This window comes from Hyperolius riggenbachi, chromosome 5 (genome assembly GCF_040937935.1).
Source record: "Hyperolius riggenbachi isolate aHypRig1 chromosome 5, aHypRig1.pri, whole genome shotgun sequence".
NCBI classification, from domain to species: domain Eukaryota; kingdom Metazoa; phylum Chordata; class Amphibia; order Anura; family Hyperoliidae; genus Hyperolius; species Hyperolius riggenbachi.
In genome coordinates, this window is record NC_090650.1 from 261,323,043 (window position 1) to 261,348,759 (window position 25,717).

The window sequence follows — 25,717 nt, forward strand, 5'->3', positions numbered from 1 at the left end:
CAGCACTGTGACGCCGAGAAACGCGTTGTCACAGTGCTGATTGCATACAATAAATGAAAAGATATTTTTATTCTATTACGAATCAATGTTTTCATTACTAAGAGCACGTGTCGTCAGATACAAGCTCTGATACAATTTATACAAAATTTCTAATTGGGCGCCTCATATCTTATCCACTAATTTAATATTTTGCATTTTTTATTCAATCCCTTTATACGTGCATTATTATCTTACCATCAGTTTCTGTAACTCTGCTTCATTATCATCCCTCTGAGCCTTGCCTTCTGCATGTCTTATTTATGCTGCTCCCCCTATAAACAATACTTTAAATATTCTCTTGCTTCCATATTCATATGGTGGGCAGGGTTAGAACTGAGCTCAAGCATGATATCAGGCAGCATCAGGCAGTCTGTGCACATATGACAGGAAAAAGCTTAAGGGCATAAACTGATTCCCTGTGCTGAAACAGCAACACTCTGCCTGCTCTTTACAGCAGTCCTACATGTGTGCAATGCAGTGACACAGCAGCCTGGACACTATCAAGTGATAAAGAAGGTAAGTTACACAACTTCTATGCTGATTTTCAAAAACTTAAACTCATATTAGTACTTACATCCTTCTTAACATGTTATTGGGGGTGGTTTCCTTCTTTTCTGGAAAGATGTACAGCAATAAACATATTTATTAGAAAGATTAGAAAGATGTCCTGACTGCAAAATTAATTTCTAGAATTCTTTAAAGTTATTTACACAATGAATGAGAACAATTGTGCTTATTTCATTTGTATAATATATTTATCCAGCTAGGGCATTATCTGCACAGAGTTTGTATGTTCTCCTCGTGTCCGTGTGGATTTCCTCCGGGCATTTCAGTTTCCTCCCACATCCCAAAAACATACAGATAAGTTAATTGGCTTCCCCCTAAATTGGCCATAGACTACACAATACATACACTACACGATACATACATAGACATGTGACTATGATAGGGGTTAGATTGTGAGCCCCTCTGAGGGACAGTTAAGTGACAAGACAATAAACTCTGTACAGCGCTGCAGAAGATGCTGGCGCTATATAAATACTAAACAATAGTAATGCTATGTTTTATAGATGCATTTATGTGCTAGGAACCAAAGTGTTGACATCTTCTGTAGTGCTCTACAGAGTTCATAGCCATGTCATTAACTGCCCCTTTAAGAAACTCACAAACGATTGCACTTAAAATAGTCATATTCTGATATTTACCATGGTGTAAGGCCAGTTTTTGGGGAACAAATTAACTGTTTTTAGGGTGGTGGAGGAAACCAGAGTGACTGGAGGCAACTTATGCAACAATCATACAAAACTTCATCATACAAAACTTCATGCAGATAGTGTCATGACTGGAGATGGTCAGTTAGATGCAAATATTTCTGGCTTGCATTAAAATGTAATGCTAATTGTATGCATCTTGAAATTGGGACAATTGGATTCACTTACTGCTGAATATGATTGGCCCAATTCTAAATTGAATGTGATTTACATTGAATATCAACGGAAGACAGAATTATTTGCATTTCACAGACCATTGCTAGTCCTAATGAGGGACTCCAGTGTGACAAGGCAAACCTGCTATCCTCTATGCCATCATGCTGCCCACATGCATTTACCGGTACTTATACTCTGAACTCTACATGGTATAGCTGAATACTCAGATTTAATCCACAATCTGATCAGCTGGATTTGCTCATTTTATGTCACATATTATGATCAATAAATAAATGTAGTGCTGAAATGTATATCCAGTATGTCTGCATCTAGAATTGTGCATTGCTTCTGCTTCTAATCTCTTGGCAGAGAAGTAGGGATGTCAGAGCAGCAAGATAGAGAAGTCTAGCCTAAGGGTAATTTTACAATGTATGAACTGTGGCATTACACGGTATTGCTGTAGTATGACCCATATAGTGCAGCATACAATCCATACACTTTATCATTGCACCTCATCAGTCAGCCAGTAATGAACAGCATGCTGTACTTTATTATGCTGGAACACGCCACACCGCATCGGAAGTGCGTCCATGTATGTAGTGTGGTAAGACCCCAATACTATAAAATCCTGCATGTTAGGTCCCTTTCACACTATGTCTTCTGCTTAAGGTCCTCTCACTACCTACATTCACTTTATCCCTTCTTGACACTCTCTATGTAATGAGACATTTTCACTGATACCTTCAGTGCAGGCTGAGACCTCTAGGTCTTAGGCCAAACTAACGTCCATTTGGGGAAGTTAAATGGACACTCTTGATTGTCTCACAAAATTACAACTCCAGGATATGGATAAATAAAATGACCAAGGTTCTATTAGTTAAATACTTACTGTCTATTTCAGTTTTAATTTAAATGAACTCAGTTTGGCCAAACCTCCTGCAGTGTTAATGATAAACAATGTATTTAAGTCAGACACTCCATGGAGTTCCCCTTTGATTATTCTGTTAAGGTCATACTTTAAACTGTTACTTTGTATTCTTAAATGTATATTTGATTCATCAGTACTGTTTCAGCAAGTCTTATGCCATTTTAAGAGAAACTTTAGTGAAAATTACATAAAAAATAAAATTGCTTATATTTGAAAATATTCATTTATAGGTTATTTAGTCGGTGTTTGCCCATTGTAAAATCTTTCCTCTCCCTGATTTACATTCTGAAATTTATCACTGTTGGTGACATCTTTTAGTTCTGCCAGGTGATCTGTACGAAATGTTTGTTACTGACAGTTCTATGTTTGCTTGGCAGTTGGAAAAAGTCTTAATTTCCCACAATGCAACAAGACACAGACAGCAAGCTGTCAGGACCATGGTCATGACATCACACTGTGGGAGGGGTTTAACCACAATATCTGCCATGGGGTATCAGCTACTGATTGGGATGAATTTCAATCCTGGGTTAAAGTTCCTCTCTAGGCCTCTTTTGCTGAACTGCACACTTTTCAGGCAGTTCAGCCTCCCAATCTTATGTAGTAAATTTCAGAGTTTGTCACGGGATGCAGAGGCCACAGCCAGACGTGCCTTAAAGGGATGGATGCCTGTCCAGTGCCTGTGTTGAGCACTAGCAAGTGTCTGGCTGGTGAACAGGGCAGCTGATAGAGGAGAGTAATTCGCCGCTTTCTGCTGCCCATGTAAAGACGTAAGTGTGGCAGTTGCACCATATAAAATAACAGCACAAGTCAGTCTCAGTACTGTCTTTACTCCCTAAACGGGTTGCACACAGGTTTTTGCTACATTTCAGGTTCTTGTTAACCTTTCTGGTTTAAAAATCCAAAAATACCCCATTCCACCATTGTCAGGACCCTGCCAATCCTTGGCCAAGCCCCTGCCACCACTTATGACCAAGCTACTCCCCTGGCTACATCAATCATAGACTGGCCTTGAAGCCAATGCAGTAGCAGGATACTGATCACATGGAAAAGGAGGTGGGGGTTGTTATATGAGTCCATAGAGCAATCTCATATAGAGGCTTATTGCATCTCTCGAAATCTCAGTTAGTGAAAGCCAGTGCTTCTGGAGTGGTAAAGTTGCTCAATATGCAACACTGTTACCTATTTAGACAAGTGACCCACTACAAGGTCACTTTTATGATGTATTGATTAAATAATGTTTTAATGGTTAGACATGTAAACAATGCAAACACAGAAAAGTAAGAGCCACATGTGTCTCTCTAGTAGTTATAACTAGATCTCGGTTCGGATCGGATTATCTCATACTAGATATCATAGTTCTTTGCTGCAAAAGTTTGATGGGGCCTCCACTTATTCAATACATTTTCTTCTGAGTTTTTCCACCATAGTTGTTGTCCCATTGTGTCTTCAAAATACCCTTTTAAAACCTTGTAAGTGAAAAAGTACTTATAACTAATACGACGAGGACTTATTCCGAGGACCTTTTTGCTTGATGGGCACTAAATAAAGGTATTTTAATGATAAGATATGAAAACATCTTCAGTGAGAAATCACAGAAGAAAAGTTGAGCCAGGGTCTACAACACCCACTTGAACGTACAAATCCCTATACATCACAGGAACTAAAAATATGAGTATGTGTCATGTTTCACTTCTTTCAAAATGAAATCCACCATTAGTAATGATGATCACTAGGCCCTTATGCTTCCTATTAACAACTGCCTCTTGTTACAGTAGTCCAAGTGTGCGTGTAATAAATCTCACCTGAGCTTCCTGCTAACAAGTCATTGTACCTCTCTCCCCCAACCCCCCATCAAGTCTCTGCCCAAGTATGGTAATTTGAAATCTGTCCCGAGTACAGCTGAAATGAAATGGGCCTTGCCACTTTTATCTGGATCATATGAGATCATAATGAGCAATGTGGAACAGTTAGTGAGTTAGCGTTCCTGCAGTTCCAGTCACATACGTACATCTATGCTGAAAACTTTTTATTAAAACCTAAATAGGCTGAATCTTTTTAAGTAAAAAAAAAAAACTTTATCTGCAACAGTGTAAATTCAGCAATAGTAAAACAAGTACTAGTTCCCTTTCAAAAAGCCACACTGTTGTCCGGGGAGAGCAGTTAATTCTTACCATACCCCCAAAATTGTAGACAATATTTAATAAATATATGCCAGGTATGTACAGTCACTTATGATCACTTATGTTCTCTAGTTAAATTCAGCCTGGAGAACCTCAGTAAATCCGACCCATTGAGAAATCCAAAAAGACAACTTACTCAGGTAACCTTTTTTGAAAAGTTAAGCATGTTGTTAGCAATTATTACAGCTTCAGAGAAGACATTTTGCTCTTGATCAAACAGTCCATTTAAAATTATGCATTTTTTTCCCTCTAAAATGCTCAAGATTTTCTTTTTTCTAAGTTCACAGATGGCTTAATGCCGTAGAATACATAGGTAGATAGATGTGATAAATTACATATGTGACATAAAAGAGCGAGTGTTAGAAATAATGTACTGCCATTTCCTGCCTCCTGGAGATAGTATGGTGTTGGACTATCCTGGACTTTCGCCATCCACCAGCAGATGGCCTTTCACTGTGCTCAAGGACTTGCAGTTCCCATTCTGGCCTACAGGTAATTAAGGAGCACTGTCTGTAGATTCACACTATAGCTGCATACAGCTGTTATCATGTATGGACTAACCCCCTTGCCGGTCCAATTCTTACGGCAAGGGGGCAGCGCAGCACTTTAAAAAAATTTTTTTTTAATCATGTAGCTAGCCTAGCGCTAGCTACATGATAGCCGCTGAGCAGCGGCATCCCCCCACTCACTCCGATCGCCTCCGGCGATCAGAGTAAGCAGGAAATCCCGTTCAGAACGGGATTTCCTACTGGGCTTCCCCGGTCGCCATGGCGACAGGGCGGGATGATGTCACCAACGTCATGGACGTCGGGACATTAGAGGGAATCCTGATCCACCCCTCAGCACTGCCTGGCACTGATTGGCCAGGCTGCGCAGGGGTCTGGGGGGGGGGGCGGCTCGGCACGGCGGGTAGCGGCGAATCGGTGGGTAGCGGTACCACATGCAGCTAGCAAATTCTAGCTACGTGTAGGGAAAAAAAAATTGCAAAAATCCAGAGCAATCCTCCTGTGTGAGTTACCCCAAGCTCAGCTCGGGATAACCGGCAAGGAGGTTAAAAATTGCCCCTTCCTCCTGCTAGTTGTCAGATCTTAGTTGCTTCCAGGTTTCCTGTTCAGTAATCATATTTGCAAGTGGTGCTGACCTTCTAATCTCAGCAATAAATCAATGCCTGAACCAATGGCCCTTTTATCTGGTCCACATACTCCCAAGGCTATAAGAATATATATAGACACTTGAATTAATGGTTGCACTCACTTAATTATACAACCTTGGGCAATTTGAATGTGCTCACTGCAGTGACTATAAATCATAGATCTTTTATTAGACATTACTTTATGAACTGGTAATATATTGTATGATCACATTCATTTGTATCAGACATCTTAATTGTAGATGTCTGCTCCATAAAAATACCAATATGTACAGTATATGATCTCCTTAGAATTGGCTGAATTCCATCAAATTGTATGCACCCTAATTTCATGTCTCTTGTTTTATAGAGGATAGTTAATGTGGCTTTGCAAATAACTGCACCTTCTGAAAAAGAACCACAAAATACTGTAAAGCTGGCCCCTGATTAGTAACTCAATATGTTTGCCCTCTTGGTTTTTCATCACATTGGTTATTTACTGGAAATGTCTCTTTGCTGCGTAATTCTGGAACATATTTTTTTATGCTGCCCCAAACTGTCCTTTCTAAGCCCTAAGCTCCTAATAGTACTAATGTTTACCCCATCACCAACCAACCTTTTCCTCTTGCTAATGACTAATACTAACCTTAACCATTAACTTCTGGTAACTGAACAATTACCCATAGCCTTAACCCAAACTTTGGGCCAAACTAAAGGCCATGTCCATTACAAATTACCCTTTTTCTATCCTGCCCCCCCCCCCCCCTTTTCACTTCTCATCTAATGCTAGTAAGAGTACATACCCCTCAAACACCTTCAGGTACCCTCAAAATCTCCCCCAAGCCAGTGTCCTGCTCTTTGCGGAGGATGGCCATTATGTCATTGAATTGATTTGGTCTCCTGCAGTCCATTCTAGAAGAGAACATGTAGCACGCACCACTTGTGGGTTGCTTCAGACAGGGTCCTGGAATGCAGTAATGGAGGTTATTAGGGATGACCCACCATCCAACTCCTTTTTATTGTTCCCAAAGTTAGTAACGGCGTTTAAACATACAGATGGCAACCCTGGAATTTGAAAATTGTGGATCAATTTCAGTAGGAAAATTGTAGTAATAGTCATTCACTGACTAGAGAGTCTTCCTTTCCTTCACTTCGTGCCAATATCTGCAGTAGAGTTGTAGTTCCGAGAATAAAGCTGAATTGCAGGAACTGGAATGTGAGCGGGTTTCACATATAATAACAGGGAGCTTTACTTCATGCATAAAACAGAAACTTCAGGACATTTGTTTTTATTGCTGCTAGCACATATTTTTTAGAGTTTTTTTTTCTCTATTGGCCTATGTGGCTAGCTGTTGTCATACATACAATACACAAGCAACTCTTTTTTTTTTCATTTATTAATGTAATAACATTGCACTGCAGAACAGCAGGCATCCAAATCTGCAGTCAACCACTTAATATGTAAGAAACATAAAAATGTATAACAAACTTGAAAAATATTGCACAGAATTTAAGGTTAACAAACATACCAAATGTTTACACAGTTGATAGTTCCAGTTACTCTCCAGGTTTCCTGTTGATCTCTTTAACTTTGCCAATGCTAACAAATGTTTGTTGGCTGTAGCCAGCAGAATGTTGTAAGCAAATGTACTGTACATGCTCATAGAACTAAATGTCCTACTCCCAAATGCTTCCATTTCTTAGATGTTCAGTTTAGCAAGAACACATCAGTCACTACCCATCTTCTCAATTCTGCACTTGAATTTGAAAATCACTGTACAGATATTCAAGGAATGCTATCAGCTTGGGCTAATGAGTATGTGTTGGCAATGGCACTCATGCACTTTCTTACAGCATCAGCATTCAGGTTAATTGCAGGACTCTTATATTCTAAAAATGGTTCCCCTACATGATCTCTCCTGCCTCTGATTCCACTTTTTGACTTTAACTGTAACCTCCCAGAATGCCAAGCCCTAATATTAATCTTACCTCTTTCCCACTAGTCATACTTTTATCCTCTCTGTTACGCTCCCCATCTTGACATGCATAGATTAAGGCTGGTTTCACAGTGGGACGTTAAAGTCCCATGTTACAGCAGCCAGTAACGCAGCCTAACTCACAGCACTGTAAAATCAATGTGCTGTTCACAGTGCACACGTTGCGTTATATAGTAACGCAGCACGTTTAAATAAAGTGCTGCATGCTGTACGTTATACTGGGCTAAGCCACGTTAGACTGTTTGCACATGCTCAGTAATGTTGGAGGAGGAGGTCTCCCCTCCTCCTCAGCAGCCAGCCACATGGCTAATTAATATTCCCTGCACTGTGGTGACTCGTGGTGGGACTGTTGTGTTGTCCGGATCATGAACGAATCCTTCATTTGATCCGGATCTTTTTTGTGAGTCAAATCATCCGGATCATCACAATGAAAGATTCAGTTCACAGTGGATGTCTGTCTGGAAGAAACAGGAACATACAGAAAGTACAGTGCGGGGAAAGTCCTGTCCTGCTAGTCATTTCACCCAGTCTGCTTCCCTAGTAAAATGATTCAAATTATTCGGTTCAAAGATCCGGATCTTTTCAACGATCCGATTCAAATGATCCGAATCCTTAAAAAGATCCGGACTTCCTATCACTAACCTAGAGCGGCTGCTTTGAGAGCTGCATAACGCAGCTCAATCTGACGTCAACTTCAACACCACCATGAGTTGCGTTAGGGGCACGTTATGCGACCATAACGTCCCCTAAAACGCAACGTCTTGGTGGAAAAGTAGCCTTAAATCTACAGCTAATCTGAATACTTTCCCTGAATAATTCTTAACATTTACCTAGTGTTGGGCGAACAGTGTTCGCCACTGTTCGGGTTCTGCAGAACATCACCCTGTTCGGGTGATGTTCGAGTTCGGCCGAACATCTGATGGTGTTCGGCCAAACTGTTCGGCCATATGGCCGAACTAAGAGCGCATGGCCGAACGTTCCCCGAACGTTCGGCTAGCGCTGTGGTTGGCCGAACGGGTCACGTGTAGTGTTGGGCGAACATCTAGATGTTCGGGTTCGGGCCGAACATGGTCGCGATGTTCGGGTGTTCGAGCCGAACTCCGAACATAATGGAAGTCAATGGGGACCCGAACTTTCGTGCTTTGTAAAGCCTCCTTACATGCTACATACCCCAAATTTACAGGGTATGTGCACCTTGGGAGTGGGTACAAGAGGGGAAAAAAATTTAGCAAAAAGAGCTTATAGTTTTTGAGAAAATCGATTTTAAAGTTTCAAAGGGAAAACTGTCTTTTAAATGCGGGAAATGTCTGTTTTCTTTGCACAGGTAACATGCTTTTTGTCGGCATGCAGTCATAAATGTAATACAGATAAGAGTATGTAGAAGCTTTCCAGAGGCGCCAATAGAATAAAAATCACTTAAATGAGCTTAAAACCGATGGGGCAGTGGTGGGCCTATCCCATCCATGCAGACAAAGCAAACAAAGGAAGGACTGTGGCATCAACAGTCAAACAACAATTTATTTATACTCCACAGTAAAAATAGGCAACGCGTTTCACAGGCTCAATCCCGCTTCATCAGGCCAATCAAAAAGGAGCATACAGCTGAAAACAAAGTGTCAGAGGACATAGTGTAAGGCAGGTTTTGTGAGTATCACTCATGTTCACAAACAATTCAATGTCAAAACATAACTATATGAACATCAAAACATATTCAGAGGTACTTATTATGCAACACTCTTAAATCATGCAATTCTTTGCAAAGTGATTTTATGCAGAACATTTTCCTGTAGAAAACTCGGGATTTAGCCTATTAGCTCTACTGGCCACTGTATTCCTTTTGCTTTTGATGCAACAGATATAAATAGAGGTACATTTGATCAGGTGAATAAATGCATGTAAATTCATGTACAGATAAGAGGTTCCAGGAAAAGGGACCGGTAACGCTAACCCAGCAGCAGCACACGTGATGGAACAGGAGGAGGGCGGCGCAGGAGGAGAAGGCCACGCTTTGAGACACAACAACCCAGGCCTTGCATGAGGACAAGAAGCGTGCGGATAGCAATTTGCATTTTGTCGCCATGCAGTCATAAATGTAATACAGATGAGAGGTTCAATAAACAATAAACAGTAATTGGTGTTGTCCAGAATGCGCACAATGCGTAGGTCGCGTTCAATGCAGTCCTAGGCCGAAGAGGTCATAGCCTAGGGTCACAAAAACCTGTTTATTTGGGCAATTTCAATGGTGGCGAGTCTGACGTACATAAATCGCAGCAATGGCCGTTAGCAACGTCTGAATCTCAAGAAATGTCTCATGCAGGTAGAAGACATATTGTTAGACTTGGGCTCCAAAGATGGGTTCCCTACATCTCTGCAAACCAGAGTTACAGGGCTCCAAATTTGGTAAAATCCCCCATAGGCTTTCATTGGGCCTCCTATTTACAGTTCCAAAATCTCACATCTTTTCAAAGGGCAATTGCTCAGCAGGGGCAAATTTTCTAGCATTGTAGGGACCCTTAGGAGGAACATGACTGGTGAGTTTCGGGCCCCTAGGCCAAAGAGGTCATAGCCTAGGGTCACAAAAACCTGTTTATTTGGGCAATTTCAATGGTAGTTATGCTGACGTACATAAATCTCAGCTATGGCCGTTAGCAACGTCTGAATTTCACGAAATGTCTCATGCAGGTAGAAGACATATTGTTAGACTTGGATTCCAAAGATGGGGTCCCTACATCTCTGCAAACCAGAGTTACAGGGCTCCAAAATTGGTAAAATCCCCCATAGGCTTTCATTGGGCCTACTATTTACCGTTCCAAAATCTCACACCATTTCAAAGGGCAATGGCTCAGCAGTGGCAAAACTCACCAGTCATGATCCCCCTAAGGGTCCCTACAATGCTAGAAAATTTGGTACTGCTGAGCCATTGCCCATTGACTTGGATTCTTTGGAATCCAAGTCTAACAATATGTCTTCTACCTGCATGAGACATTTCGTGAAATTCAGACGTTGCTAACGGCCATGGCTGAGATTTATGTACGTCACCATCACTACCATTGAAATAGCCCAAATAAACAGGTTTTTGTGACCCTAGGCTATGACCTCTTTGGCCTAGGGGCCCGAAACTCACCAGTCATGTTCCCCCTAAGGGTCCCTACAATGCTAGAAAATTTGGTACTGCTGAGCCATTGTCCTTTGAAAAGATGTGAGATTTTGGAAAGTGAAATAGGGAGGCAATGAAAGTCTATGGGGGATTTTACCAATTTTGGACCCCTGTAACTCTGGTTTGCAGAGATGTAGGGACCCCATCTTTGGAATCCAAGTCTAACAATATGTCTTCTACCTGCATGAGACATTTCGTGAAATTCAGACGTTGCTAACGGCCATGGCTGAGATTTATGTACGTCACCATCACTACCATTGAAATAGCCCAAATAAACAGGTTTTTGTGACCCTAGGCTATGAGCTCTTTGGCCTAGGGGCCCGAAACTCACCAGTCATGTTCCCCCTAAGGGTCCCTACAATGCTAGAAAATTTGGTACTGCTGAGCCATTGCCCTTTGAAAAGATGTGAGATTTTGGAAAGTGAAATAGGGAGGCAATGAAAGTCTATGGGGGATTTTACCAATTTTGGACCCCTGTAACTCTGGTTTGCAGAGATGTAGGGACCCCATCTTTGGAATACAAGTCTAACAATATGTCTTCTACCTGCATGAGACATTTTGTGAAATTCAGACGTTGCTAACGGCCATAGCTGAGATTTATGTACGTCACCATCACTACCATTGAAATAGCCCAAATAAACAGGTTTTTGTGACCCTAGGCTATGACCTCTTTGGCCTAGGGGCCCGAAACTCACCAGTCATGTTCCCCCTAAGGGTCCCTACAATGCTAGAAAATTTGCCACTGCTGAGCAATTGCCCTTTGAAAAGATGTGAGATTTTGGAAAGTGAAATAGGGAGGCAATGGAAGCCTATGGGGGATTTTACCAAATTTGGAGCCCTGTAACTCTGGTTTGCAGAGATGTAGGGAACCCATCTTTGGAGCCCAAGTCTAACAATATGTCTTCTACCTGCATGAGACATTTCTTGAGATTCAGACGTTGCTAACGGCCATTGCTGCAATTTATGTACGTCAGACTCGCCACCATTGAAATTGCCCAAATAAACAGGTTTTTGTGACCCTAGGCTATGACCTCTTCGGCCTAGGACTGCATTGAACGCGACCCACGCATTGTGCGCATTCTGGACAACACCAATTACTGTTTATTGTTTATTGAACCTCTCATCTGTATTACATTTATGACTGCATGGCGACAAAATGCAAATTGCTATCCGCACGCTTCTTGTCCTCATGCAAGGCCTGGGTTGTTGTGTCTCAAAGCGTGGCCTTCTCCTCCTGCGCCGCCCTCCTCCTGTTCCATCCCGTGTGCTGCTGCTGGGTTAGCGTTACCGGTCCCTTTTCCTGGAACCTCTTATCTGTATTACATTTATGACTGCATGCCGACAAAAAGCATGTTACCTGTGCAAAGAAAACAGACATTTCCCGCATTTAAAAGACAGTTTTCCCTTTGAAACTTTAAAATCGATTTTCTCAAAAACTATAAGCTCTTTTTGCTAATTTTTTCCCCCTCTTGTACCCACTCCCAAGGTGCACATACCCTGTAAATTTGGGGTATGTAGCATGTAAGGAGGCTTTACCAAGCACGAAAGTTCGGGTCCCCATTGACTTCCATTATGTTCGGAGTTCGGCTCAAACACCCGAACATCGCGGCCATGTTCGGCCTGTTCGGCCCGAACCCGAACATCTAGATGTTCGCCCAACACTACATTTACCTAAGTTATCACATAACCAACATCCTCCTTTAACAATGCCAAACCATAGCTTGCCACCCAATCTATTGGTAATGCAAATTGAACCCTATATTTTCCCTTCATTATCAACCATTTTCTGATTCTAACCTAAAGCCAACTACTGTTTGAATGGAGTATCCAAATAACTGCTTTGGGTCACACCTTGAATCAATCAGTTGCAAAAATGTGACCACTTATGTGCGCTTGTGTCTTGGATCAGACATTGCCAAGTTCGGAAGTACTTCACTTTTAGGTTAAACACATATCCTTACTTGTGTTTCAGCTTTATGAGCTGCAGTACTGAATTGCATGTTGGTATTGGTTTAACCTTACTAATTTACCACATTATTAGTTATTTGAGAAGGCAAAGGCCTTCGGAAATGTAAGGGATTTGCAATTTAATAACTTATGATTGTACATTTTTTTCTTTTAGATCATATAAATCCACAACTGCATTCAAAATGAAACCTTTTTGTATACTCCCCATTCTTACAATAATAATGCATATACACTCTATAGAAGGACAACAGAGACAACAGATAAATGAAGAAGATACTCAAGCAGGTATGTCCCGTGTTTGTTTGCAAAAAATAAATGTGTAGACACAGAAGAGATTAGCATACTTTAGGGCCCGTTTCCACTTGTGCGGTGGGAATCGCTGCGATAAAAATTTTCATGCGGATGCAAATTTTCATGCGGTTATATGTGAATTTTCATGCAAATTTGCATATGCTTTTGCATGGATGACGATGTATGCGAATTTAACCATGGCAGTGCCTGTGTGCTTTTCCATTGATTCCATGCGAAATCGTATGCGAATTCGCATACCAATACCGCATGCGAATTCCCTATTAAATACATTGTATGCGATTCGCATAGCGGTATGCGGTATGTGAATTTTTTCTGCACAGAAAAACGCAAAGGAATCCTGACAAGTGGAAACAGTCCCATCCACTTGTATTGGCTATGTGAATTCGCATGTGTAAAAACACATGCGAATTTGCGATAGTGGAAACAGGGCTCTTAGGGTAATGCAACTTAAATACAAATAAATGTAAACATGCACATAACATCTAAAATCATCTAGATACTTATAAGTAGGCAGTGGAGGAGGCTGAGGAAACAAAGAGCTGCATTGGGTAATGGTCAGGCAAGAAGGGTACTGTCACACTTAGGCTGTCTACATGTAAAAACTGCTGGGAAAGTAAACAGTAGAGATGACAATCAGAATCAGAATCAATTTATTTTCGCCAAGTAAGTTTGCACCTACAAGGAATTTGTCTTGGCAGTTGCTTAACAAACACAAACAAAAACAATACTAGGACAGACAATGTGTATATTACAGGTCAAAAACATTATAAGTATAGTGGCAGTAAGCAATGTGAGAATTGTTCATTTTCAGTCCTGTGCTGATTACTTTCAAGTCCTAGCAGCTCTAACGTGGTTCAGCATTAAGTATGGCTACCGCTTGAGGAAAAAAGCTGTTCCTGTGTCTGGAGGTTTTGGTAGCGATTGACCGGAATCTTACTCCTGAAGGCATGCGCTGGAAGATGAAGTGAGCAGGGTGAGAGGGGTCAGAGGCAATTTTGGTCGCTCTCTTTCTGCACCTGCTAGCGTAAAGATCCTGCAGGGGAGGTAAGCTACAGCCAATTATCCTTTCCACTGATCGGATGATGCGCTGCAATGCTAAGGAGAACTCATGGAGAAGCATGTGAGAAGTTTGATCAGCTGATAGATTTCTAAGGTTCTGATTTGCTGGGCATGATCATGTGCTAAACCAGGAAGTCATCACAGCAAATCAGAACCTTACAAATCTATCAGCTGATCAAACTGATCACATACTTCTCCATGTGTTCTTCTAAGTGTTGCCATCCCTAGTAAACAAATTGCAAGAGAGTTCTTAGCTCCCTTCAGACTGTAAAATCTGTATCGCTAATGCATCCACACAGCATTATTAATCAAGGGTCAATTTTGCATTGAAATTACACATGTTAAAGGTTATTTATTCTTTAATTTAATAATTCTAGAAAATGTATACAACATGATAACTATTATTGCAGACACAATGGGCCCAGTCTAATGCATTTTTTCTCTTAAATTTTATACTAGGTGAGAGTTTCACATCTTATCAATAAAATGCCTTTTAAACAACCAGCAAGCAAGAAAATACTCAGAATAAATTTGACAGTACTTTTTTTCACCTACTTTTTGGTACTTTTTCAATGCAGAGTGCTGAAACGTTATGTTAAACAGAAGATGAAAAGTTATCTCATTGGAGAAAAAAATCATTGGAGCTTCATTGCACAACTACTGTATATATTGTAAAGAGCTACAGTCTCTCAGTTATATGCCCATCACATTACCTCATCTAACATCACCCAACTTTTGACTAACATCATTTAAAGGTTGTCTGAAAGTGAACCTGAACAGTCTCTTAAAAAGAGGTGGTAAGATTGTACTACAAAGCCTTACTATCCTGTGCACACTCAGCACTCTAAAGCCCCATCTACAGCATACAATTTTTTGTGTGATTTGATTCAATCCGACATGTCCTATCGGGATTCGATTGGATTTGCCATTGTTTTGCAATGGTGAATCAAATTGAATCCCGATCGGACAGGTCGGGTTGAATCAAATCAAATCGATGAATCGAATCACACAAAAAATTATATGGTGTAGATGGGGCTTAAAACAAGTCTCTACTTGGCTGATGGTGTAATGGTTAAGGGCTCTGCCTCTGACACAGGAGACCAGGGTTCGAATCTCGGCTCTGCCTGTTCAGTAAGCCAGCACTAATTCAGTAGGAGACCTTTGGCAAGTCTCCCTTACACTGCTACTGCCAATAGAGCGCACCCTAGTGGCTGCTGCTCTGTTCTGGCGCTTTGAGTCCGCAAGGAGAAAAGCGCAATATAAATGTTATTTGTCTTGTCTTGTCTTGTCTACTTAGTCTAGCAGGGTCCCTCTACTATGTAAGGACAAACTTGCAGGGAATTCCAGTCACATCCCTCTCAGCCATGGCAATGCTCCCTCTGCCCATGGACATGTCCCACATGGCCGCAGCTATGGCCGCCATCAGAGGGTACAGGTAGTACTGTAGTATCAGCCCCAAGAGGGGACCTAAAGTATACATTTTTATAGAGCTTACAAACTTTTATATGGATTCAGATAGTAAACATGTCCATGGCCATGGATTCTCACATTCCAAGCATGCCTCATTAAACTCCACAGACTGCATCCAGAGGGAACATGTGCAGGACTTAAGATGAGTCCAACTTGGACTCTTGGGGGACACACTGGGGCATAATAGATAAACATTTCACAGCACTAAAATGTATTTTTAACCCAATTGTGTCCTTCAGAACATTTTGTCATTGCTTTTAATAAAATTGTGTGCCAATGTGTTTTTTAGCTGTAAATAGAAGATGCTGTACAATTTCCAGCCTTTTTCATATTAGATTACTTCATGAATGATTTAAAGCCCTAGTAGACCCAAAATGAATAAAGGCAAACACCGGTGCTGATTAGGATTTATTTTTTTCCTTAATACACTTGTATTCTCAACAATTCTTCCATTTAAAGCACAAATAGAAAAAGTACATCAGTACAAATATTTCAGTCATATGTATACAGACATCATGGCATTATAGCTTTCAACAATCCCAGGAGGGGTTTAGGAAAAGGCAAAAAAAATATGCTCGTATTCTGGTTTTAGTTATCACTCCGTATGCTTGTATTTTGACAGGTTGCAGGACAGCAGTGAATGATTTGGTTTTTATTGTGGACGGGTCCTGGAGTGTCGGCTACAAAGACTTTGACATAGCGAAGAACTGGCTGATCAACATAACCAGCAGCTTTAACATTGGACTTGCTCACACACAGGTGGCTGTGGTTCAGTACAGTGATACACCAAGGCTGGAATTTCAGCTTGGACAACATTGGACAAACCAACAACTTCTTACTGCCCTGAAAAACATTAAATATTTGGGAGGGAATACTCAGACAGGCCGTTCAATTAAATTTGCCACTGAAAATGTATTTCCCTCTTCTCAAAGGCCAAACCTTGCCAAAAACAGGATTGCAATAGTGGTCACAGATGGGAAGTCCCAGGATGATGTGGTGGAGATTGCTGCACAGGCCAGGGCTCAGAAGATAATTCTGTTTGCAGTGGGTGTTGGTTCTGAAATAACAAAGTCTGAATTGGTGGCAATAGCCAACAGTCCTTCCACGGATTATGTCCTGTATGCAGATGACTACACTACAATAGACAGGATTAAGGAGACAATGCAACAGAAGATATGTGAAGGTAATGTACTGGAATTCTTTTCTCTTAGCTTATTTAGATATAAATTGTTTTTCATTTCAGCATGTTGATCATATTTTAACTACATAAGACAATGTAAAGGAAAGATATCATTGGTTTATTATGGTACAGTATGTAAAGGCAAACTTGATCACTGTGCAAGCAAATTATATGCAGTAGGTAAAAAGCTAAACCAGTACAGACATTAAAGGATCATCATCCAATCCAGTTGTTTATGGTTGCAGCAGACAGTAATCATGTGTCTGTATCGACCTTTCCAATAAAGACAGGTTCTCAAGAGTTAAAATTACTTTTTCTAACAAAAAATACAATTTTGATTCTCATAAAAATGACTATATTTTATTTTTAAATATTCATGAGGGCAGCCCCTATGAATTAGCTGTTCCCATTGTATATATACAGGTCTGTCGGTCAGTTATTTATATATACTGTACCTTTTTGAGTTTCTAGAGAAGATATGTGAGCTTTGTGAATGTACTGAGTTTGGAATGCTTGCATGCAAACCGAGTCAACCCCAGTAGCGGACTAGTTGAACAGGATGGAGTGGGCAGAGGATAGCCTGTGAGATTGGAGGAGTATACAGTGTACTGGTTAAGGGCTCTGCCTTTGACATGGGAGACCAGGGTTCAAATCCTGGCTAGGTCAAGTATCTATTCAGTAAGGAGTTCAAGGCAAGACTCCCTAACATTGCAGGGTGGCCTCTTGAGCGCGTCCCAGTGGCTGCAGCTCTTGAGCGCTTTGAGTCCGACAGGAGAAAAGCGCTATACAAATGTTCTAATTATTATTATTATTATTATTATATGCCTATTGAGCTGGTCTATAAAATGGTCAGCAACCGGCTCTGGTGAATGCACATTAGTACTTCATGAGATTGCAGGTGAAGGGGCATGCAACGTGTTGTGAGCACTGTACTTTAAGAGAGCTTGTGGTGGAGAAATTTTAATGTCCTGTTTGAAGCTATTTTGTTCATCTGATTGTCTATTTGAGAACAATCAGAAGACCTACTAAGAGACAGCTGGCATATGAAAGTTGCAAGGAAGAGTGAATATTTGTTTGGCGTTATTTGGTACACTTTGACTTGTAACGTTAAAATGTAGTGTTGAGCGCTGGTGCACATGATTAGCTGCAGTGGTTGTTTCTTTCATGCTGGAATTATCAGTGGCCAACATAGTGCATCAGAATGGGGTCTAAGAAATGTAATTTATTATACACTTTAAACCTGAACTCTGTGCTGTTTTTTGTTTTTTGGGGGGCAGTTGTCAGATAACTTAAAGGAATCTTGAACAGGAGAGTTCTGACTGGAGGATCAGTGTATAGGCAGAGTTCAAAATGGGTGTTTAGTGTGGCTTTGATTTTATGATTTAACAAAAAAAAAAAAAATAGAACTGTGCAATTTCACCCACCCCTAGTACTCATCATCTCAAAGCAGACTTGTTTGGGGAATAGTAATGGGCAATCACTGTTGCATTCTACCTTAGGAAGAGAACAGAAGTTTGCATTGTTTAAACTTGCTATTATTCAGGTTGGAGTGAGCTCTAAATTGTCCCACAGTGCATCACTGCTCAATATGCCAATCATCTCTTTGTTGTCCCTGATAGCTAACTCACCTCCAGAACCACAGGAATGCAATAATGTGTCAACTTGTTAATATTACGGAGCCAAACTAATCCAATATGCATACAGACTGTTTTGGATTGGTTGATCCTAATCAGTGCATGGCATGGATTAATATGGTTCTGTGTGGTAGGGCTTGAAACATCCAGAGTTACAGATTGCCCAGCAAGCGTTCAAAAAGCCCTCTTACTAAAATTCTACACAAAACAGAAACAGTCCCACTACCCTTCCATCAGCCTTGTACATTATGCTATGATTATGGTAAAAACAAGGTCTTTCAGTTCAAAGAAACTATGAAAAACATTTTCCCTCCATAGTGCAAACACACACCATGTAAGACAAGCCTCATTTTATGGTGATTTGGGGCACTCAAGCTGTAAATACAGGCTCTTTAGATAAGGACAGCTAAAAAGCATATGCGAATCAGTACCAGGTCAGAGGGTTATCTTGTTAATTATGGTCTAGAACAGAGGTAGGGAACCTATGGCTCGGGAGCCAGATGCGGCTCTTTTGATGGCTGCATCAGACTCGCAGACAAATCATTAGGGGTTGATTCACTAAGCTATGCTGCTCAAGCAGCGCAGCTTAGTGTGGCAGCACAAGTAACATTTTTAATGTAGACACGCTACTGCTGTAGCATGCACTACTAACTTACTCACGCTACCCCACAACTAACAGCCGCTCCAATTGTACTTGTATTTAGTTTGAAACATATTGTATGGCTCTCACTGAATTACATTTTAAAATATGTGGCGTTCATGGCTCTCTCTGCCAGAAAGGTTCCTGACCCCTAGGGATGGTGAGTGAGTTCCTGGCCTACTAGCAAGCTTATGTTTGCATTTAATAATCTCCATGCTGCAGGCAGTTGTGTGAATCCTGATATTGAAACTCTTGAACCGGAATCCTGTTGAACTATGTTGTGTATTTGAAATCCTGATCCTGTATTCCATTTAACCCACCCTTAGAGTCTGTGATTTACCTTGAATTTGCTGTCCATTATCTGGTGAACTTTGGTCTCTTCCTGGATTCTGATTGTTTGCAGCTTGCTTTTTGTCTTTGATTGTTTATGGATTTGCATCTGATTTTCGGAACCTCACCTGGATTTACTTACGTAGTTTATGAACTTGTAGTTTCCTCTAGCAATGCCATTTGCCAGTTACTGCAATTGCACTGAATTGTAGCCAGCAAAAATATGCCATTCATAACACAGCCAATAGATAACTGCACTGTTCTAGTCCCTCTGCTGTAGTCCCAGCAAAATACGCCCAGTGTTGTGCTAGGCTTTTCCGTCAGACCTGTTAGCAGGGCCGGAGCTACCATAGGAAAAATTGGGCAATTGCCCCAGGGCCCCAGAGCCTGTAGGGGCCCCCAAGGTGTCCTTCCCCCATCTTAACTGTTGCTCCCCAGGGACTCTGCAGAGTCTTTGGCAGAGTAGCGTCTCATCTCTGCTAGTGAGCAGGCGAGACACTACACTGACATAGATACTGCAGAGGTCCTAGGGAGCACAGTTAAGTTGGGAGGTGATTGGGGGAGGGTCAGCAGCCAGCTCAGGGGCCCAGGAGTGAAATGTGGCTGCAACAAAAGGCCCCTAATGACGCTTTTGAGTTGGAGGGTGACTGTTGGGGGGCCCCCAGGCTAATTTTGCCCTAGGGCCCAATTGTTACTTGAACCGGCTCTGCCTGTTAGTTCCTTTTGGGCTACTATAAAAATCCCAGTGTTTCTGGTTCTCCATAACTTAAAGCCCCAGCTCACCCTCCTGGATTTTTCTTTATAAACAAAGGTGAATTGGGAGGGGCTATTCACACCACTTTCACATGTGAAACAGCAGTTCAAAAAAGTTCCTTTGGAAAAGGCATTTACATGACCATGACCCATGCAAGCAAAGAGCTGGAGTTTCTTCATCTGTAGAGCTATTGCCTTGCTATACCTTCTTCCTCCCTCTGCTCCCTCACATGGAGCACAGGGAGAAGGTGGGCAGGGACAGCTCTATGCTCACAGGAAAAGACTGCCTGGTGCCCCTTCCAAGCTCCTTTCTGACTAACATCTATGTGTGATGATGAGATGGGGAGGAGACTGAACAGTTCATAGATTGATATTTAGTCCAGTCCCGCTGCATCTGACAATCATATAGGAAGTCAGTATTGCAAACCTAGACAGACAGGTAATAAAAAATAATGTAAAATGGTTCAAATGCAATGCACAAATCTTGATAAAACTTCTGGATGGATTTTGTATGTTCTCCCCAGGAATGCATGGGTTTCCTCCAGGCATTCCAGTTTTCTTCCACATTCCAACAACATATAGGTAAGTCAATTGGTTCGTACACACACTCACCAAAAATTGCTGCAAATAAACAACCAGTGTCATAGAAACAGCTTTATCGACGACAAAGACAAACGCTAGTATTTCCAACGACATTGTCCACACGCTGATATTGCAAATGACCAACTCTTTTGAATACTGCATATGCAAGTGGAAGTAAGATTCTGTAGAACAACATTTTTCTCACATGGCTGACTGCACGATATCTGCCCAACAACCATCTGAGTTGATCCACTGGATGGATTGGGCCTGATATCAGCTGCTCGTTGTTGTTTGGCTACATTTTTTAACACTATTGTTGTCTGATATTGCAAAATCTGTGGTTTGTAGGACATTTCAAACGACTTTTGTTAAGCATGTGTAGCTTTAAACTATGATAGAGACATTTTATGGTAGGGATTAAAATGAAATCTCAGCACTAGATGTCAGCACTATACTGTATAAATATGCAATAATAATACATTGTGATATATTCCATACATTAGAAAATTGATAGCAAACATGAACCTTAATTAAGGCTTTAAGTAGTTCACACTGACCTCAGTGGATTTTCTATGTTGTTAGCATGTTGATATATATAGATAGATATTCAGTAATGTAGGCTCTGTCTTGCACTGCGCAGCTGAGTGAATGCAGTCCCAGATCTAACATATGAATGGTTATGATGAAGCAGAGAGTATGTTTGCTTAACATTTGTAAAGCCTCAACTCAAAAACATGTCAAGCTCTAGGCATGCCAAATGTGAACAGTGAACATAGCTGTGACATTACTAAATAAAGAAAGAATCCTCCAATAAAAAAAAGCAGGTGACAACATCTGTTAGATGCTAGAACAAGTGTGCACTTTCACAGACTCAATTGTGGGGTGAAATGAAAGAGTTTAGAACATAACCTGGAGTGACTCTACATTCAGGATGAAATATTTTGTCCCTATGGGTCCCTGTTCTGCATCCCACTATTTATTCTACACACATCCCTCTTCACTTTCCTCAGCATGCTTTGATGCCACCAGGGCCGGGCCAAGGCATAGGTGAGAGAGGCCTCAGCCTCAGGGTGCAGTGTAGGAGGGGGCACACAACTCACTTAGGCATCATTCCCCTATTGTTTTTGAAGCAGAGATAAATAAGAAAGGGGGATACATGGCAGTGAATGCAAGCCTGATAACTACAGACTAAGTTGTGTGTGTGTGTGTGGGGGGGGGGGGGGGATTGGGGGCCCTTGGGCGCCTCTTAGTCTAATAGCAGTGGGGGGGGGGGGGGAATGGGGGCCCTTGGGCGACTCTTAGTCTAATAGCAGTGGGGGGGGGGGGGAATGGGGGCCCTGGGGCGCCTCTTCGTCTAATAGCAATCAGTGTGTGACGGCTGGGGTGGGAGGGATGGAGGAGCACAATTTGGTGCCTCAGCCTTGGATGATGGAGGACCTTGTCCCGGCTCTGAATGCCACTTATATTCCATGACAGCCACAACATTTAGGTTTACTTGAAACTCAGCGCACAGAGTTCATCACTAAGAATATTCAATATAACTCCTAACTCAGCTAAGTCAGCAAGCTCAATGACACTACAGTGCCTGTTTCTGAAGAGGTAAAATTCTAGTTCTGATCAAATTCTATATCATGCCTGAAGAATTCACTTTAAAGGACTTACGAGCCCAAACCAGTAAAAAAATGTCTTTACCTGTATGAAGTTGTAAGGCACGGAGGACGCCATCCGCGCCCTCCGTGCAGCTCCGCCGGGTCCCCGCTGCCTTTGCTCCCCCGGCCGGACCCCGACCCCACAGCCCGGGTCGGGCTCTCCTTCCTCCTCAAATATGGCCGCTGGAGGAGGCCGCGGCTGCGCAGTCCGAACCGACGCGAGTGCGGCTGCGCAGCTCTAGGGCCTCCCTCCCCGGTCCACGCTACGTAGGGGTCAGGGTCCGGCCGGGGGGAGCAAAGGCAGCGGGGACCCGGCGGAGCTGCACGGAGGGCACGGATGGCGTCCTCCGTGCCTTACAACTTCATACAGGTAAAGACATTTTTTTACTGGTTTGGGCTCGTAAGTCCTTTAAAAAGTTTTGAAAACTTGGAAGGAAATCTTGTACAGTTGCTCATTAAATGTATTACCATAAAGGCATTGTTATGTATTCGGAAAGGTACTGAAAGTGCTCTTATGAAAAGGTAAACACCACTTGCAGCCTAGGATCATACAGTAGAGTCTCGGTTATTCGGCACTGATGGGGATCAGCTGATGTCGATAAGTATGTTTTCTGATTGCTTGAGACTCAATGTTAAAATTAGGCCTAGCTAACACAGTACTATATACCCCAACTCTGCATTAAATGTTGAAATACAGTCATTGAAAAGATATTAACCTCGGGAAAGGGGTGGAACCCAGTCTTTAAGCAAACAAGAGCCTACAAACAGCCTGAGAAGTTGGCCTTCACCAATGTGAGTACTTCCAGCGATTTGTGCTGGTTAGCTGAGACTCTTGGATAGTTGAGTTCTGGATAACCGGGACCCTACTGTACTTTTTTATAGTATCTTGAAGGACACTGAAAAAGGAAAAATAAACTCACTTGCAGACTCTCTTCTCTTAATGCCAAGATATTGTGGAATCTTTATTTATACTTGATCAAGGGCTTTCCCTATGCCACCTTACAAAGGCAGCAGTCTAACCACAAACCTAACTGACAAAGAAATCTAAGTCCTTTTTCCCTACAGTCCCTTTTATATTCCTGTTAATATATTCCTCCTTTTAGGCAGTCTCTTTCTGTCAGTCCAATCATCACTAGCAAGTGGCAGCTTGCACCTCCTGACTGGGTGGGTCCACTGTGTCTTTCAAGATCACCTCAGGAGAATTCCTTGTAGGATAAGTTCTGTGTTTTGTTTCTGCCTTTGACTTTCATTTCTCCTTTATGACCTCAGGGACAGCCAGCCCTGGAATCTGGTTCAAACCGCCCTCTCAATGGACTCTCCTTTGTCCTCTGGAAGGTGGAATGTCACTATAAGGATATAAGAAAACTTGGCACAGTAACTGAGCTCCATATTCATATTCATTTGGTTACATTACGATAATTCTTAAAACAATACTATAATCATATTCTTAAAGCATCACTCTAGCACACTAGTTTGATTATATTAGAATGATTCTTTCAGCAGCATAGGAATATGAAAGGTATACTCACAATTAATTATAAAACCTTCGTTGATTCTTTCCACAACACCATACCCACTCCAGGTGTGCTAAACAACTGATACATACCAAAAAATTGGTAGTATCTCAATCAGGCTGATAACCATCACATGAGGAGCTCACAAGGCTGGGCAAATACACAGAGCAAAATTAAAAGGGACCTGGGCTCAAAACTCACAGATAGCCAGCGGTTAAACCATCATCCCAATATAAACAAGATTGTTGGTGCCAGATATCCAGCAGGCATGTGGGTTAAGCCCCTCTCCTAAGGGGGTCCCTATGCTAATGGTGGATTCTTCCGCATCCTACACATATAATGAGCATATCCATGATTGGATAAACATCTGATATAGTGTAAAAGCCTAAGAGCAAACTTACCTGGGTTCTCCCTCAGAGCCATGAGCCTCTAACCTTGTCGGGTGAAGTCTAAGATCAGGGGGCCACCAGCAGATTACCCCTGTGCCTCTGCACACAACAAAAAATACACTGGTGTGTGGAGAGGCACATGGGGAATCTGCTGGTGCGCCCCCCTACCCACCCTTGGAATCACTCCCAAAAGCTAATCCTTCAAGTAACTGTTGTTAATGCAATCCTGTACAGTACTCTTCTTTGTGTTATTTGGCTATCTGAATACTTACTGTACAATCTTTATTTCATGTTGGTAGTTACCCTATGTCATTGCACTTATGTTACTGTCTGTCTAGAGTTCAGCTTTAAAGTACACCTGAAGTGCGAAGCACATGGTAGCTGCCATATTTATTTCCTTTTAAACAATACCAGTTGCCTGGCATGCTGCAGATCTCTTTGGTTAGAGTAGTGTCTGAATCACACACCTGAAGAACTATGCAGCTAATCCAGTCAGACTTCAGTCAGAAACATCTGATCTGCATGCTTGTTTAGGTTCTATGCCTAAAAGTATTAGAGGCAGGGGATAAGCAGGACAGCCAGGCAATTTGCATTGTTCAATAGGTAGTAAATATGTCAGCCTCCATATTTCTCTCACTTTATCTCACTTTCAAAAATATTCTCCCCCCCCACCCCCCCACCCCTTAAGTATTTTTCCTGCTCTGCTCCTACTCCTCCCATTGCAGATGCCGATTGGTCTGCCTAATATATGGATATGCCCTTTAGTGAGTATATACAGTGGGATGCGAAAGTGTGGGCAACCTTGTTAATCGTCATGATTTTTCTGTATAAATCGTTGGTTGTTACAATAAAAATGTCAGTTAAATATATCATATTTTTGCTGATAATTGACTGCTTTGAGTCTATTTGGGGAGGTAAGTCTACCATTGTCTCCCATCTTAAACTGATTTTAAGGTTTTTATTCTGCTTTTGGCCCCTCTGTTTAAATATTAATCACAAGTAGGGATGAAGTTTTACATTAAATTTTAGGTAAGTTTACAGCTTTACATGTTGCAAAGTGTGAAGGAGAAATATTTGAGCAGTGAAATTAAGTTTATTGGATTTACAGAAAGTGTGCAATAATAATTTAAACAAAATTAGGAAGGTGCATAAATTTGGGTACCACAAAAAAGAAATAAAATCAATATTTAGTAGATCCTCCTTTTGCAGAAATTACAGCCTCTAAGCGCTTCCTGTAGGTTCCAATGAGAGTCTGGATTCTGCTTGATGGTATTTTGGACCATTCCTCTTTAAAAACATATCTAGTTTATTCAGGTTTGATGGCCTCCGAGCGTGGACAGCTCTTTTTAACTTACACCACAGATTTCAATTATATTCAGG

General features: G+C 41.6%; 1 protein-coding gene across 1 annotated transcript in view; it reads left to right on the top strand.

Moving 5' to 3' along the window:
* Window positions 1-503: 503 nt before the first annotated feature.
* The window catches only part of LOC137519378 (collagen alpha-1(XXI) chain-like), a 128,691-nt gene continuing 103,477 nt past the window's right edge, over window positions 504-25,717 (top strand). The window contains exons 1-3 of the mRNA XM_068238334.1: window positions 504-555; window positions 12,980-13,110; window positions 16,289-16,849. Of these exons, the coding sequence (XP_068094435.1) occupies window positions 13,008-13,110; window positions 16,289-16,849 (664 nt within the window). The 5' untranslated portion in view covers window positions 504-555; window positions 12,980-13,007. The remainder of the gene's footprint in view (window positions 556-12,979; window positions 13,111-16,288; window positions 16,850-25,717) is intronic.